General features: G+C 50.3%; 2 protein-coding genes and 1 non-coding gene across 5 annotated transcripts; 1 reads left to right on the top strand and 2 right to left on the bottom strand.

Annotated features, from left to right (window-relative positions):
* Positions 1-588: 588 nt before the first annotated feature.
* Positions 589-4814, bottom strand: C1H19orf53 (chromosome 1 C19orf53 homolog). The gene is made up of 3 exons (XM_066347636.1): positions 4660-4814; positions 4527-4582; positions 589-2375 (listed from the first exon to the last, which is right to left on the bottom strand). Exons 1-3 carry the CDS (start codon positions 4754-4756, stop codon positions 2265-2267), a joined length of 264 nt encoding a protein of 87 aa, XP_066203733.1. The 5' UTR covers positions 4757-4814; the 3' UTR covers positions 589-2264.
* Positions 4815-5590: 776 nt separating this feature from the next.
* On the bottom strand, positions 5591-14596 carry MRI1 (methylthioribose-1-phosphate isomerase 1). 3 transcript variants are annotated; one of them, XM_066347616.1, is made up of 7 exons: positions 14372-14596; positions 14043-14281; positions 12665-12840; positions 11349-11525; positions 11223-11275; positions 11051-11125; positions 5591-7532 (listed from the first exon to the last, which is right to left on the bottom strand). In XM_066347616.1, the coding sequence occupies exons 1-7, from the start codon at positions 14504-14506 to the stop codon at positions 7422-7424; spliced, it is 966 nt and encodes a 321-aa protein (XP_066203713.1). In that variant the 5' UTR covers positions 14507-14596; the 3' UTR covers positions 5591-7421. The 3 variants fall into 3 exon arrangements, with proteins under 3 accessions (XP_066203713.1, XP_066203722.1, XP_066203704.1); XM_066347625.1 differs by lacking the exon at positions 11223-11275; XM_066347607.1 differs by having other exon boundaries at positions 11051-11275; positions 14372-14595.
* Positions 13403-13478, top strand: TRNAP-GGG (transfer RNA proline (anticodon GGG)). Its single transcript has one exon. It is a non-coding gene; the product is annotated as a tRNA-Pro (tRNA).
* Positions 14597-14976: the final 380 nt, after the last annotated feature.

Raw genomic sequence — 14976 nt, forward strand, 5'->3', positions numbered from 1 at the left:
CAAAACAATGGAGCTGCTGGCTGCAGGAAGGAAAGAGGGAGAGTGGGAAAAGAAACAGATGGTGGCTTCTCCTGTGTGCCCTGACTAGAAATCAAACTTAGAATGTAAATATGCTGGGCTGGTGCTCTATCCACTGAACCACCAGCTAGGGCTTCTAGGGTTCTTGGTTCCAGCATTAATGGGGGGCTTGAGGAAATGTTAAAGAATGGCAAATCACATGTCAGTGGACACAGGGAAAATTGTGGCTGTTTGGATAGCCTGAGGGGGTAAGGTAATGGGGAAACAAGTGGGTTGACATTCCAGACCCCCATACCTGTCATACCTGAGTGACATTCCTTGTTCCTGGGGTCCTCCTCAAAGGTGTAGGCCTCAGAGGGACAAAGGAAGCTGGTTTATCAGAATTCTTGGTCCACTAGGCACTGCCAGTGGGACTGGCTGGGGTTTGAAGCACAAGGAACCTTCTGTGGCAGAGCAGCCAGAAGATACCCAGAGCTTACCCTGTCCCAGCCACTGCCCTTTGAAGATTCCAGAGAGAAAAGTTAAAAAATAATTTTCAAGGAGAAATCTATTCTCGCAGACATATAAAAATGAGCGCTAAAATATTTATTGAGCTTATGTGGGATCCAGGCAGATGTTTTATGTTATGTTATACATACGGAGACAAATGGATTTTACCATTGGAGAAGGTTGTCAATAGAACCTCTGCTGGAAGATCTGGAATCTGCAAGTCTACATACAGATAAGAGAGTTGGTATTGCTATTGGCTGCTTACAATTTACAAAGCTATAAAATCTGTCAAAGAAAATTCTAATACTATGAATCAGACAACCAAAGAAGGTGTTTTGTAGAGATGATGCACTGAGTGATGGTAACCGAGTCACTGAAATGCAAAAATTTCCTTGCAGAAACAATTCCTTCCTTCATTCAACATGGAGTCGGAAACTGTGCCAGGGACTGTGGGTAGAGGCAATGAGTGGAGAGGGTGACAGCTGATGAGGATGGGTAATCCTTTGGGCTTTAAGTTTCGAGTAGTCACAAAAACATTGTGAATGTACTCAATGCCACTGAATTGTATACTTTTAAATGTCAACTTTATATGAGTATTAACCACACACACAAACAAGGAAAGCAATTTCACACATACACACAAATTCTAATTTACATCTCAAAAATTTGGGAGTTGTGGCAACAGAGCTTGAACCTGGAGACTTTTCAGTTTGGAGTTTCCCTGGGCCCAGGCTGGTCACTGTGCTATGATCTACCCCTCATCCCCCAACAGAGGGAGGGGAGGGCAGTTACCAGGCCAGAGCTGCCAGCTGACTCTACAAGCATCATCCAGTCTACCAGACTCCACTGATGATTTAAAGGGGGTGGCCAGGATAGAGTAAGAGAAAATCTTGGTAAGGGTAGAGAGGCAAGTGATGGTCAGCTGAGGGCACACACTGGGACTCACCAATAGTGAGTTCACGTATGTGAACATCACTCAAGCTGGGATGAGTGATGTGCAGAAAACACTAGAACAATGCCTGGGCTACAGGAATACTAGATGTTACAACTTTTTTATAGATCAATGTGGCTTCGAGTAGTTTGTAAGTGCATTCTGGTTTAATAAGCACTGTGACCCTATCAGATGGTGTCAACACCCATTCTACAGATGCGAAATGAATTCTTATATCTCCTGGCTTATCCTATGCAGAAGAGGTAATCTGGGCGCGTCTGGGGAGGGCATGTAGGTAAAGAGGTTGGTGTGCATCAACGAGGGTCCAAGGTAGGTGAAGACTCTTCACTAGCTCCCCAGATGGATGTGCAGAAACCCAATCACCCTGAGCACATGGCTAGTCTCCTTCAGAAATTGCTGAGGCTGACCGGGTCAGGGCACCTAGCCTATGGCCACAGCACTAGCCTGTTCACGGAAGCATGTGACTGTAAGAGGAATAACAAAACCAGGTTTACTGCTCGGAGTTAGTTTAAGTGGACACAAGAATTGAGGAGGGGAGGTGCACAAAAAGTTGGTGAACACATCCTTGGGGCCATGCTGAGTCTGGGCACCCTAGGAAGCTGACTCACACACTACAGATGCCTGGTCACGGGCTCACACAGGCGACACCCAGCACCAAAGTTTGAGTTGTAACCCAAGGCTCCCTGTCCAGGCAGCAGGGCTCTTCTGTCCATGACGCTTCCTGTGGAGGCACCTGTAGAGGTCTGAGCATGGATGCAGGGGCGCGTCCTTAGGAAGGTGCCTTGGTAGAGGAGGAAGAAGCTGCCTACTTCTTCTTGGGGGCGGTCTTCAGCAGTGCTAGCTTCTTGGGCAGGCTGGTGCTGGCTTTCATCATCACATCATGTTCAATTTTCTTCCGGATGCCGACCTCCAGGTTCTGAGGGGGCAACCGAGGGGCAATCAGAATGGGACCTGAGGCGGGGGAACGGAGGGCCTGGCCTGGGGCTGGATCAGTAACTCCCCCAGAAACAGCACCTGAGAGTCTGGAGGCTGTAATTTAAGTCCTGCTTTGGTCCATACTCTTTTGGGTGTTACACACACAAAAAAGCCCTTTCCATCTCTGGACCTCAGCTTCTAGACTTCTGCTTACCCCCATTTCACAGATGGAAAAACTGAGGCTCATGCAGTGAGGACACAGTTATCCAGAGTTCTCAAACTACATGAGTCAGGGGAGAGTGGATCCTGGCATGCCTAGAGCCTCTGGTCTGTCTCCAGGTGGGTGATCCCTCATGTCCCATGTTATCTCCGCTTGGAACATGGTAAACTGGGGCTCTGCAACAGGGATGTGAGCAAGTAAAGGCACAGGGATTAGAAGATAAGTGTGCTTGGGTCCAAAGCTAGTAGTTTAATCATATTCCCCAAACCATCCCTTTGCCCTGCCTGTATGAGCTCTAATGACCATGACCACCACAGCAAACAAGACACAGAAAGTCTCTGCCTTCATGGAGCTGACATGCAGTGCATGTGTGGGGACGACATAAGTGCCAATGATACATTATGTTAAACTGTTAAATGATGATAAACGGTAAGTGGTGTCACGGAGAAAAGAGAACAAGGGCTAATGAGTTAAGGGTGACGCTGTGGGCTGCCATGCATGAGGAACAGGCTACTCAGAGGCAATGCTTGCAATTCAGACTTGACTCAGAGGAAGGCAGCCATGTGGATTTCTGGGAGAATTGGGGCAAAGGAAACAGCTAGTGCAAAGTTGCGGTGGGACAAGGAGCAGTTAAGGGGCCAGTGAGGCTGGAGGGAGCAAGGGGGAAAGTAGAAGGAGATGAGGGCAAGGAGGTGACAAGGGTAGAATGTGCAGGGCTTTGTGAAGGTCTTGGGTTTTTCCTGCGTGAGGTGGGAGCCACAGTAGTTGTGAGAAGAAAAGGCACAGATCTGACATCAAGTGTTCACAGGCGCCCCCTGGCTGCTATGGGGAGTCACATCAGGGAGGAGTGACTAAACTGGTCTAGGTTGGAGAAAATGGGGTGGACTAGGAGAGGGAGATCAGTGAGGTGGGAAATGGGTGGGTTCTAGATTAATCTTAAAGGCAAAAAGGATGTAATGTGACCTGGATGTGAGAATGAGGGGAACTGGGAAGATCCAGGATGTCCCCGAATACTTTGAAATTTGGAAGGATAGAATCTTCCTGAAGACTGTGGCAGGATCATGAAGGGGAAGGAAAGGGAAGATCAAGAGCTTGGTTTTGGTCATGCCCAGTGTGAGATACCCATGACACAGCCCTCCTCCTGCCACCTGACAGAGGTAAGCAGGCTGCTGGGTACCCAGATCTGAGAAAACCAAAGCTCTAGGAAAACTAAACAATTTGCTCAAGCCCACATACTAGTTAGTGTGGAATACAATTAGAACTGAAATCTGACTCCACTGAAACAAGTTTTAATTTCCTGCAACTTCTTCATAAGTGCAACCCTACACACCTATATTAAAAAGCTGCACTTTAGACAACCACAAGAATGACAATAAGCAATGTAACTAACGTTTATTTGTGCCCTGTCCTGTTCTCAGCACTTTACAGGTTCCCTATGGCATTGAATCCTTACAACTGTAGGAGAAAGGTGCTATCCCTATGATGTTTCACAGGTAAGAGGCTCAGAGTAAACGAATACTAGTAATCGATGGAGCTGGGATCGATGGAGCACTGCCTTCTTGCAAAGCTGGGGTTTCCTACGCCTTTCCCATGCCACCTCCCCTTCAGAGTTCTATTAGAGAGCAGCAACAACTAAAGCAGCTAAGGCGTACAGAATACTTTTGTGCGCCAGGCCTTGCTTCTTTCTACGAGGTCTGTTGAACAGTTCCTGTACCCACTACACGCGGAAGAAAACTGAGGCTCAGAGTCGGGAGTTCTCCAGGCCCTTTCCGGTTACAGACTTCATCACTGGATCCCTCCCAGACCTCCAGGCTCTATCCCTCGCCGGCTCCAGACTCATTCCTCGGTCCCCTGCTGGGGCCAGGCTCCATTTCTGGTCCTTCGCGCTGACTTCCAAGCTCCGTCCCTTGCCCCTCGCACGCCCCCGCTTACCTTCTTGAGCTTTTGCTGCTGCACAATGCGCTCCTTCTTGGGGGCTATAACACGACCTGGGGAAAGACACATTCGCATGAGCCCAGGGAGCCCCAGGACCCTCCAGCCCAGCAGCCCCCGGACCGCTCCTCACCTCCCTTCCTAGGGCCCCGGTTCCGCTCCGAGGCCGACGCCGCCGTCTTGCTCTTGGCCGGCCTCTTTGCCTGGAATTTACGCTGTCCCTGCGCCATTATCGGGCATGCGCCGTAAGAAGCTGGGCGGAGGAGTTGCAACCGGAAGACGCAAGGCACGATGGGATACAGTGGGAGGGAGCAAGGAGCTGGGGGAGCCTGACCAGGCGGTGGTGCAGTGGATAGAGCATCAGACTGGGACGAGGAAGGACCCAGATTCAAGACCCCGAGGTCACCAGCTTGAGCGCGGGCTCATCTGATTTGAGCAAAAGCTCACCAGCTTGGATCCAAGGTCGCTGACTCGAGCAAGGGGTTACAAGGTCTGCTGAAGGCCCGCGGTCAAGGCACATATGAGAAAGCAATCAATGAACAATTAAGGTGTTGCAACGAAAAACTAATGATTGATGCTTCTCATCTCTGTTCCTGCCTTCTATCCCTCTCTCTGTCTCTGTTTAAAAAAAAAAAAAAAAAGCTCAGGGGAAATAATGTGGCAGAGTTCGGAGAGTTGTGGTCGAGATTGGTCCATCATAGATAGCGTTTGTCAAAAAATTTAAAGGAAAGGTTATAACGATAAGCTAACATTTGCTGGACCCTCACCTGTTTTGTAAAACATATACTGTTTTATGGTCTTCAGTCTAGAACAAAAATGAGGCATATTAGGCACTTTACTGGTTCAAAATTTAAGGTGTCCAAAAATCCGTAATCAGGATAGTGTTGTCAACATTTGATATTTTAATATAAAAAATCAAGTTATGAAACTACTACCTGTAAACTGGCTGCTTGATGTAATCAGGTTTCATTGGGGGCAAGGGCTGGTATCAGGTGAAGGAAGCTCAAGGTGTGCAAATGTAGAATTACATTCTCTCTTTCTAGAAGACTTTTTTTAGTTAAGAGGAGAGAGTGAGGCAGACTCCCACGTGTGCCCGACTGGTATCTATACGCAACTCTATCTGGGGCTTATGACCCAGTACTGTGCTATTGTTTTTCAGTGCCTGAGGCGGATGCCTTCAGACCAACCCAGCTATCCTCAGCCCTGGGGGCCACGCTCAAACCAACCAATCAAGCCACTGGCTACGGGAGAAGAGGGAGAGAAGGGGAGAGATGGTTACTTCTCCTGTGTGCCCTGAGAATCGAACCGGATGTCCATTGCTGGGCTGATGCTCTACCCACTGAGCAACCGGGCAGGGCCATTTTTGGGGAGAAGTTTATTGATTTTAGAGAGAGAGGGAGACAGAGATAGAAACATTGACCTGCTTCTTTATGTACCCTGACCCGGGATGGGAGTAGCAACCTTTGTGCACTCAGGGGGTGCTCTAAATAATTCAGCTATCAGGCCAGGGCTAGGGTTCTAGTCTAATATCTTGGTAATTTGTTCTTCATGGATTTTTTTGCATTAATTTTTATTTTTTTTAAATTTATTTTTATTTTTTGGTGACAGAGACTGAGAGAGGGACAGATGGGACAGACAGTAAGGGAGAGAGATGAGAAGCATCAATTCTTTGTTGTGGCATCTTAGTTGTCCATTGATTGCTTTCTCATATGTGCCTTGATGGGGGTGGGGGCTACAGCAGACTGAGTGATCCCTTGCTCATGCCAGTGACCTTGGGCTCAAGCTGGTAAGCCTTGCTCAACTCAGATGAGCCCGAGCTCAAGGTGGCGACCTCGGGGTTTTGAACCTGGGTCCTCCATGTCCCAGTCCAATGCTCTATCCACTGTGCCACTGCCTGGTCAGGCGCATTAATTTTGATTTTTTAAAATATGCATGAAACTAGTATTTACCTTGTTACTGAGCTTTTTGGTAACCTCTTCAAAATTTTGCACTTCAGCCCTAGCTGGATAGCTCAGTTGGCTGGAGTGTCATCCTGATATGCAAAGGTTGCCGATTGGATCCCTGGTCAGGGCACATACAGAAACAGATCAATGTTTCTGTCTCTCTCTCCCTTCCTCTCTCTAAAATCAATCAATAAATTAAAAAATATGAACCAATGAAGGCATAAATAGGTAGAACAACAAATCAATGTTTCTCTCTTTTCGCCTTACTCTAAAACAAAAAAAGGTTTGCATCTGGGGCATCACCCTAGTTCCAGTCCTGAGAGCAACTTAAGAGGGCAGTACTAGTATTATTGTTCCCATATTATAAATGAAGAAACCAAGGCATGGAGGGGTGAAGTGACTTGGCCAAGATCACACAGCAGAAAAAGTGGCAGAGCTGGGAAATGAACTTGGGTAACCTGGCTCCAGGTGCTAGGCTTTTAGGAGCCATGCACCTGACTTGGGTGCAGTGGATAGAGCTCTGGCCTGGGATGCTGAGGACCCAGGTTCGAAGCCACCAGCTTGAGCATGGGATCATATACATGCCTCCACAGTCGCTGGCTTGAGCAAGGGGTCACTGGCTTGGCTGGAGCCCCCCAGTCAAGGAACACATGAGAAAGCAATCCAGGAACAACTAAGGTGCTGCAACTAAGAATTGAATATTCTCATCTCTCTCTTTTCCTGTCTCTCTCCCCCCACCCTCTCTCCTTCTTGCTAAAAAAAAAAAAAAAAAAGCCATGCAAAGACCCCTACTCTATGAAGAAGTCTAGTTGAAGAGGAAGGTCAGCTTTAGGGCAAGCCATTCAATAAGTTTTATTAAAAAACTTGGGGGGGGGCAGGGTATAGAGAGCTAGGTTGGTTACTTCTGGGGTCCATCTAAGACCCCCACCCTCAGGAGATGGTGGTGCTTAGATTAGGGCTGTCCGGAGCTTATTGGGGGCAAAGACACCCCGCTCTGTGATGATACCACCAGTGATGAGGTCATGGGGGGTGACATCAAAGGCAGGATTCCAAACACCAATTCCTACAGGGGAGAGAGGGGAGGCAAGGCAGGCATTTGCTTCTGTGAAAGTTCTTAAGCTGTTGTCACCTGTCCCTCTGCCTCCCTCCATGGTGGTTCTTGGAGTTACGGAATCCTTGAGAATCTAGGGATACTCACCCCAAAAGTGAATGAAGGGTAGGCTTTGGCACCCAGTAACAAGTTTAGACCCCTCCCCACACACCATTCCTGAATTGTCACTGTCCAATAAGGTTTCGAAGTCTTTTTTTTTTTGTTTGTATTTTTCTGAAGTTGGAAAAGGGGAGGCAGTCAGACAGATTCCCGCATGCGCCCGACTGGGATCCACCCGGCATGCCCACCAGGGGGCGATGCTCTGCCCATCTGGGGCGTCGCTCTGCCGCAACCAGGGCCATTCTAGCGCCTGAGGCAGAGGCCATGGAGCCATCCTCAGCGCCCGGGCCAACCTTGCTCCAATGGAGCCTTGGCTGCGGGAGGAGAAGAGACAGAGAGGAAGGAGAGGGGGAAGGGTGGAGAAGCAGATGGGCGCCTCTCCTGTGTGCCCTGGCCGGAAATCGAACCCAGGACTCCTGCACGCCAGGCCGACGCTCTACCGCTGAGCCAACCGGCCAAGGCAGGTTTCAAAGTCTTATATACATCCATCCCACTTCTGCCTGGATCTCTTTAAGAACCTCCAACAATCCATTTCAGGGCCTTTTGCATGGGCTTTGCCCTCTGCCTTGATGCTCTACCTCAGATATGCACATGACTCAATGTTTCATTTCCTTCAGGTCTTTGCTCAGATGTACCTTCTCAGTGAGGATGTCTCTGGTAATCTTGTCTAAACCCCCTGTACAAACACTTCTTTGCCTTGTTTATTTCTCCTCAGCTGTTACCTCCTATAATTGTGTTATTTATCTTGTTCATTGTCAGTCTCCTGGACCAAACTGTCAGCGCTATGAGGGTAGGGACTTTTGTGTCTTTTTTCACTCTCAGCATTTAGCATTAGTCAGGCACTCAAAAACATTTGCTGAAATTTTTTTTTGCTTAAATAATTACTCAGTGTAGATCACAACATCTTATAAAAGAGACTGCAAACTGGTGGCCTGTAACTTTTTCTTCTGGCTCACAGTTTATTTTTTTATTTATTTTATTTTTTATTTTTTTGTATTTTTCTGAAGCTGGAAACGGGGAGAGACAGTCAGACAGACTCCCGCATGCGCCCGACTGGGATCCACCCGGCACGCCCACCAGGGGCGACGCTCTGCCCACCAGGGGGTGATGCTCTGCCCCTCTGGGGCGTTGCTCTGCTGCGACCAGAGCCACTCTAGCGCCTGGGGCAGAGGCCAAGGAGCCATCCCCAGCGCCCGGGTCACCTTTGCTCCAATGGAGCCTTGGCTGCGGGAGGGGAAGAGAGAGACAGAGAGGAAGGAGGGGGGGGGTGGAGAAGCAAATGGGCACTTCTCCTATGTGCCCTGGCTGGGAATCGAACCTAGGTCCCCCGCACGCCAGGCCGACGCTCTACCGCTGAGCCAACCGGCCAGGGCCTGGCTCACAGTTTTTTAAGAGCACTGAATTAGCTGCCAGTTTTCAAAAGGTGGGAGATTTCATATATAAAAAAATGTAAGGCTGCCTGACCAGGTGGTGGTACAGTGGATTGAACGTTGGACTGGGATGCGGAGGATCCAGATTCAAGACCCTGAGGCCGCCAGCTTGAGCGCAGGCTCATCTGGTTTGAGCAAAGCTCACCAGCGTGGACCCAAGGTTGTTGGCTCGAGCAAGGGGTTACTCGGTCTGCTGAAGGCCCACAGTCAAGGCACATATGAGAAAGCAATCAATGAACAACAACTAAGGTGTTGCAACGAAAAACTAATGATTGATGCTTCTCATCTCTCTGTTCCTGTCTGTCTGTCCCTATCTCTGTCTCTGTAAAAAAAAAAAAAAAAAAAAAAAAAAAGAAAAAAAAGTAAGGCTTCTCTTGGAAAAATCAGAAGATCCATTTCTTGGGGGTCTACATTCCTGTGACCTCTGGCAGGAGCAGAGTATCAGCGCCCACAGACTGCACCTGGCCCAAGTCACTCATATCTTACTGCCTTAGTTTTATTTTAGTGGTAATGTTTTCTGCAGTCTTCTGGATTATGATCAGTGCTGATTACACCTCTAGGAACACAGGGCACCAAGAAAAAAAAATCAGAATTAATGTATTTTAAAAAGCTGTAAGGAATTGCAGCAGAAAACAACAGACAATTAGGAATGCCCTCTGCTTAGTTGTATCGTGTTATTTTTACCTTGACTCCATACATGGTGATGTCCCTAAAGTATTTTTAATGTTTAGAGAGTTGAACTGGTCCTTTATATCAGTGGTCCCCAAGCCCCGGGCCGCACACTGGTACCGGTCCGTGGGCCATTTGGTACCGGTCTGCAGGCCATTTGGTACCGGTCCGCAGAGAAAGAATAAATAACTTACATTATTTCCGTTTTATTTATATTTAAGTCTGAACGATGTTTTATTTTTAAAAAATGACCAGATTCCCTCTGTTACATCTGTCTAAGACTCACTCTTGATGCTTGTCTTGGTTACGTGATACATTTATCCATCCCACCCTAAAGGCTGGTCCGTGAAAATATTTTCTGACATTAAACCGGTCCGTGGCCCAAAAAAGGTTGGGGACCACTGCTTTATATAAAAGGCTTTCAATCATAATTTTTTTTTTTTTAAGTGAGAGGAGGGGAGATAGTGAGACAGACTTCCCTAAGAGCCCTGACCGGGATCCACCTGGTAACCCCCATCTTGAGCCAATGCTCAAATCAACCAAGCTATTTTTAGTGCCTGAGGCTGCCACTTGGACCAACTGAGCTATCCTCAGTGCCCGGGGCCAATGCTTGAACCAACTGAGCCATGGGCTGCAGGAGAGGAAGAGGGACAGAGGGGGAGAGGGAGGAGGAGAGAAGCAGATGGTCACCTTCCTTGTGTGCCTGACTGGGAATTGAACCCAGGATGTCCATAAACCAGGCCAATGCTCTATCCACTGAACAACCCAGCCAGGGCCCATAATTGTTAATATTTAATGAGTACTAACTAAAGGCCCATGTTACCTGGGTTAATTTACTGAAGGTCCTGGGGTTTGTGAGTAGGTCATAATAACAGCTTATTTTACAGATAGGAACACCGGGGATTCCTAGGGATAAGAACTTAGGCAATCTGCCCACAGCTGCTCGGCCAAGAAACACAGGGACGCTGAGAAATACCTGTGTCTCTCCACAGGTACTTGTCTGAACAGTATTCTTTTTTGTTCTTTAGTGAGAAAACAGAGGTGGAAAATAGCAAGACAATTTGCTCAAGGTTTCTCAACTCATGAGTTGGACATTCTCACCTTGACTGACATCCAAGATGTTTCGGTTCCAAAAATTGACTTGAATTCGAAATTGTCTGTGCCCTAGAAGGCTGGTGACACCTCAAATGTCATCGGCCTCCTGTGAAGGGTTTGGTGTACCTAACTGAAGGTACCCAGATTCTGTGGTGGTCCTCCCAAGTGATGGCTTACCAGGTGCTGCAATCCTGACCCCGTTGACATCAGTAAGCTCCTGGCCCGGACGCTCCTCAATGATAATCTGCTGACCTGTATTCAGGTGGAGGTCACATGAGGAGCTGGGGGCAGCTACGTAGAAGGGGATACCATGGTATTTGGCGGTGATGGCTAGCTGGTAGGTTCCCACCTTGTTGGCTGTGTCACCATTGGCAACCACACGGTCAGCTCCCACAACAACAGCTGGGGAACAAAATGTTGGAGGTCAGCATCCTGGATGCCTGGAGCTCCACCTGCTGCCATTGTGCCTGCTCACCTGACACGTCCCGGTGAGCCATGGCTGCTGCTGCCATACTGTCGGTGATGAGGGTGGCGGGAATCTGCTCGTAGACCAACTCGAAGGCTGTCAGCCGGGCCCCCTGGTTGTAAGGCCGGGTCTCTGTGCAGAAGACATGCTTCAGGCGGCCAAGGTTGTGCAGTGAGCGGATCACACCTGCAGAGCCCGACCACCAGAAGGCCAGGATGAAACAGAATGGGATAAACGGGCAGGGTGGGCCATTATTTGGGGGCCCAGATCTCCAAAGGATCCCTATCCCTAAGCCCTTGTGGTAGCTGTTTCCTCTGTCCAGTACATGTATGCTTAGAGAACACTTGGTGAGTCCTTCAATGATCCCTCCATCTCACATAGCAACAGCCACACCTCTGACAGCTTTCCCTGCTTTTCTTTCTCAGCACTTAACACATTCAAACACATCATACACATTTACTGATTTGTTTTTGTCTGTTTCTCCTACTTTCCTGTCCTGACAGCTAAGATTTTGTTTATTTTGTTCACTGCTGGCTCCCCAGCACCTAGAACTGTGACTGCCAAATAGTAGGTGCTTAGTAAATGTCTGTTGAGTGAATGAAGGAGTGCATGCATACACGAATGGTGGGACACATAGTAGGTGCTTAATAAATGGTGAGTAAATGAAGGAATACATGCGAGCACAAATGGTGGGGCACATATTAGGTGTTTAATAAATGCTGAGTGAATGAAGGGATGCATGCGTGCATGAATGGTAGGGTATATGGTAGGTGCCAATATTTGTTGAGCAAAAATGAACGATGTCTTGCTATCAGGGCATCAGTCCCCAAGCCCCAGGGTGGGAATTAGGGAAATTTGGAGAATTTAGGGTCAAGTGGTCTCTGCTGCCTTGAGCCCCAGGAACCAGTTTCCACTCTCCTGGTCACAGCTACCCCAATCTTTCCTCAGGGGCCACTCCCTTCCCCTCAGTTCTCTTGAAGTCCACCTCCAGCCCACTCTGCCCACTCAAGACCAGGAGACCCCATCAGAGCCCCTGAGATACAAGGAGACTTTTCTAGCACTGTTGGCTGTTTTCCTCCTGATCTGAACACTGGCAGTCCCTCTGCTGACCCATGGAGTGTGAGCAGGAGGGCAGAGCTTAGAGACAGGAATAGATGGATCCTAAAGCTACTATTTGAACTCCTGGATCCAACCACACCTGAAAGATTTCTGTACAAGGACTAATCGATTTCCATTTTGGAGGGGCGTGGGGAAAGTGGTTGGGTTTCTTTCTCTTGCATCCAAAAGGGGCTCTCCTCCATCCCCATGGACACCCACTCACTCACCCAGGGCTGTGCCATAGCCAGCAGTGGCCAATGCACCGGTGTTACAGTGCGTCAGCACGGTCACCTTGCTGCCCTCGGGGGCTGCCCGCTCCAGGAGGTGGTGGGCTCCCAGGTCCCCAATGATCCGATTGTTCTCAAGGTCTTCCTTCAGCATGTCCTCAGCGTAGCAGATCACTCTGGGGTTGACAAAGGGCTCTCAGCCTCAGGGCCTGGGCTGGCACCTCCTTCCTGCCCAACTCTCTTGCTGAAATCCTCTCACAACTGTGAGGACCTGGACCTTTCTGCCTCTGCCACCTGTCATTCCACTTGCTCACACAACACGTTAACCAAGCACCTCCTCTGTGCAAAGTGCTGAGGAGCACAGCAGTGACCAAGACAAAAATCTCTGCCCCTGTGGAGCTGACCCTGGAGTGGGGGAGGCAAACGAGGAGCAGATAATAAAGTAAAGGAAAAGGCAACAGAATCAAGGGGATGGGGGTGCGTGGGTGGTAGGGGTTTTGAGCTGTTACATATGGGGGTTGGGGGAGACAGAAACCTTAAACCTCAAGGGGGGCATCTGCTCTGTAGATACCTGGCCTGCAAAAATGACATGTGCAAAGGCTCTGGGTCAGGAGCGAGCCTGGTGGGTTTAAGGAACACGTGTAATGCTGTAGCTGGAGTGGAAAGAGGTAGGAGGAAGAGAAGAGGGCACGGAGGGGATAAGAACAAGAAACAAAATTCCTCAAAAGCAAAAACCAGGCCCTGGCCGGTTGGCTCAGTGGTGGAGCATCGGCCTGGGGTGCGGGAGTCCTGGGTTCGATTCCCGGCCAGGGCACACAGGAGAAGCGCCCATCTGCTTCTCCACCCCTCCCCCTCTCCTTCCTCTCTGTCTCTCTCTTCCCCTCCTGCAGCCAAGGCTCCATTGGAGCAAAGTTGGCCTGGGCGCTGAGGATGGCTCTATGGCCTCTGCCTCAGGCGCCAGAATGGCTCCGGTTGCAACAGAGCAACGCCCCAGATGGGCAGAGCATCGCCCCCTGGTGGGTATGCTGGGTGGATCTCCGTAGGCGCATGAGGGATCTCTATCTGACTGCCTCCCAACTTCAGAAAAATACAAAAGAAAAAAGAAAAGAAAAAAAAAGAAAAAACCAGCAGAAGCAGATGGCACTGAAAAGGCCTTCCAAGGGTAGTGGGGGCTGGCTGGGCCTGTTCAGGGGAGGCACAGTCACCTCATTGAGTGCAAGGACCTCAGGGGCCAGCTGGTTGGGGTCGACTCCCAGCCTTACCTGTGTGGCCTTGGGCTAGGCGCGCCATACCCGTTTTCCATCTGTAAAATCGGTCAGTGTGCGCATTAAATAAGTTAGCCCCTGGTCAGAGCAGTGTCTTGCACAAGGCCCCCTACCTCTCCCGGACCGCCTCCTCCGTGGCGCCATCTAGCTCGGCCTCCTGGGCTGCGGCGTCGCCCAGGTTGCGGGCAGCGCGGGCCATGTTGACTGCGGTGGGTCGGGCGGTGACGAGAAAGCTCAGCTGGTCGCGCACATAGGCAACGAGCGCGGCGAGTCCTGGTCCCCCGGCGCCGGCCTGCAGCTCCACTGCCAGGCTAAGGCAGCCCACGAGCGCGATTGCAGGCGCGCCCCGCACCTGGAGCGGAGGGATAGGGGCGTCAGGGGGGCCAGTCACCAGCACGCCCCACTTCCAGCCCTTCCGCTGCGCCCCGCCACTGCGCCCCACCTTCATGGCGCGGATGGCTTCCCAGGCCTGGCGCACCGAACCCACCGCCTCATAGCAACATTGCTGGGGCAGCAGCAGCTGGTCGAGGATCTGCAGTGAGCCCCGCGAGTAGCGGATTGCCTCCAGAGGGGGCATGGTGTGGCCAATGCGCTCCGGGAGGCTCCCTGCGAATCCACCACACGCAAGGAGGTGCGGATCCTCTCCCGGAAGGAGGCGCGTGCGCACACTAAGCCGCAGCTTCCCGGAACTCGCGGTCCACTCCGCCCACCCTCAAGCCCCATTCCCCGCCAAGCTCCGCTAATTAGCTGCCCCCCTCCAAATCACAAAGTTATCACGGCCGTGGCCGGTTTGTTCTGTGGTAGAGCATCGGACGGGTGGGTGTCCCAGGTTCGATTCCCGTCAGGGCCCACAGGAGAAGCGACCATCTGCTTCTCTACCTCTCCCCGTTCTCTCACTCTCACCCACTCCGGCTCCAGCACAGCACGGGCGTGAGGAGCCTCTGACTCAGGCGCTATAGCTGGGTTGCAAATATGGTCCCAGATGGGCAGAGCATCAGCCCAAGATGGGGGCTGCGGGATGGATCCCCCTCCAGGTGCATGCTGGAG

The sequence above is a fragment of the Saccopteryx leptura genome, chromosome 1 (assembly GCF_036850995.1).
Source record: "Saccopteryx leptura isolate mSacLep1 chromosome 1, mSacLep1_pri_phased_curated, whole genome shotgun sequence".
Classification (NCBI taxonomy): Eukaryota; Metazoa; Chordata; class Mammalia; order Chiroptera; family Emballonuridae; genus Saccopteryx; species Saccopteryx leptura.